We start from the raw sequence: 1,152 nt of genomic DNA on the forward strand, positions 1-1,152 counted from the left end.
GCGGGAATCGAACCCGCGGCCTAGCGCTTACAAGGCAGACGCACTACCAACTAAGCTAACTAGGCTGGCTTCGAAGAAGTTTGGTAGGGGGAACTGTAACAACATGGTCCCAAAGTAAGGTCCCAAAATCGACAGAATATAAGGAAACCACCCGTCCTGAGACCTTGGGACAGATATTTAGGTAACGTTAGGAAAGGGCGCTTTGAAGAGGTTCGATAGAATGAACTGTAACAACAGAAGTCTGTCCCAAAATCGAAGACAGGAGGACAGGATAGGAAAGCTAGTAAAGGGCGCTTTACTAACGTTATACCTAGTACGTTAGTAAACAAAAATCTAAAATAACATAAAATAGGGATATTTGTCGAAAAAAAACTTACCCCAGGCAAAAAAGATTTACAAAATTACAAAAATTAGTCCAGTCAAAATGACTAGAAAAAACTTACATAGACTCGTAGACCAGCTTCTTAGCAATGCCCTGGCCCCGATAAGCGCTATCTGTGGACAAAATGCTGATGTCCAAATACTTGTTGATGTTAAACTTGGAGAAGATGTCGTTCTTCTTGTCCAGCCATTTGAGGAACTTCAGGATGATCTGGAATTATGAAAATAAGTGTAAGTAAGTCTAATTTCAGTGTGTTCATTAAGTCAACCCCTTTCCCCTACCCACCTTAATTTTTAAATGGATGAATTTAGAAACCTGAAATATTTTGTATACGAGCCTATATTTACCGCTAGTTTTTTATAGACGCTGTAAAAGTACAGAGACTTTTTCAGGGTGTGTTTATGAACAGGGCTGAGATGAGCTCGGACGACGTGAGATAGCTGTCCCGGCGGCAATTTTAAAAATTCATTTTCTCCCCCCACCCACCTTAATTTTTAAATGGATGAATTTAGAAACCTGAAATATTTTGTATACGAGCCTATATTTACCACTAGTTTTTTATAGACGGTGTAAAAGTACAGAGACTTTTTCAGGGTCAACTTTTAAATCTTAAATAAAAACTCTCTACAACATGTGAGACATCATGTCAAAGGTCTTAAAGAACGTAGTAATTTGGTACAAGTTTGAGCTCAATCCGACAACCAGGGCCGGAGTTATGGCCTATTCAAATTTCATTTTTCCATGTTCTCCCGTCCCATATTGGGGGGGGG

At 39.7% G+C, this 1,152-nt stretch overlaps 1 protein-coding gene across 1 annotated transcript in view; it reads right to left on the bottom strand.

Moving 5' to 3' along the window:
• Positions 1 to 421: 421 nt before the first annotated feature.
• Positions 422 to 1,152, bottom strand: part of LOC108253829 (dopamine N-acetyltransferase-like) — a gene marked incomplete at its 5' end in the record, with an annotated part of 10,016 nt that continues 9,285 nt past the window's right edge. The window contains one exon of the mRNA XM_017448496.2: positions 422 to 592. Coding sequence (XP_017303985.2) covers positions 440 to 592 — 153 coding nt within the window. The remainder of the gene's footprint in view (positions 593 to 1,152) is intronic.

This window comes from Diaphorina citri, unplaced genomic scaffold, assembly GCF_000475195.1.
Source record: "Diaphorina citri unplaced genomic scaffold, Diaci psyllid genome assembly version 1.1 scaffold3556, whole genome shotgun sequence".
NCBI lineage: Eukaryota > Metazoa > Arthropoda > Insecta > Hemiptera > Psyllidae > Diaphorina > Diaphorina citri.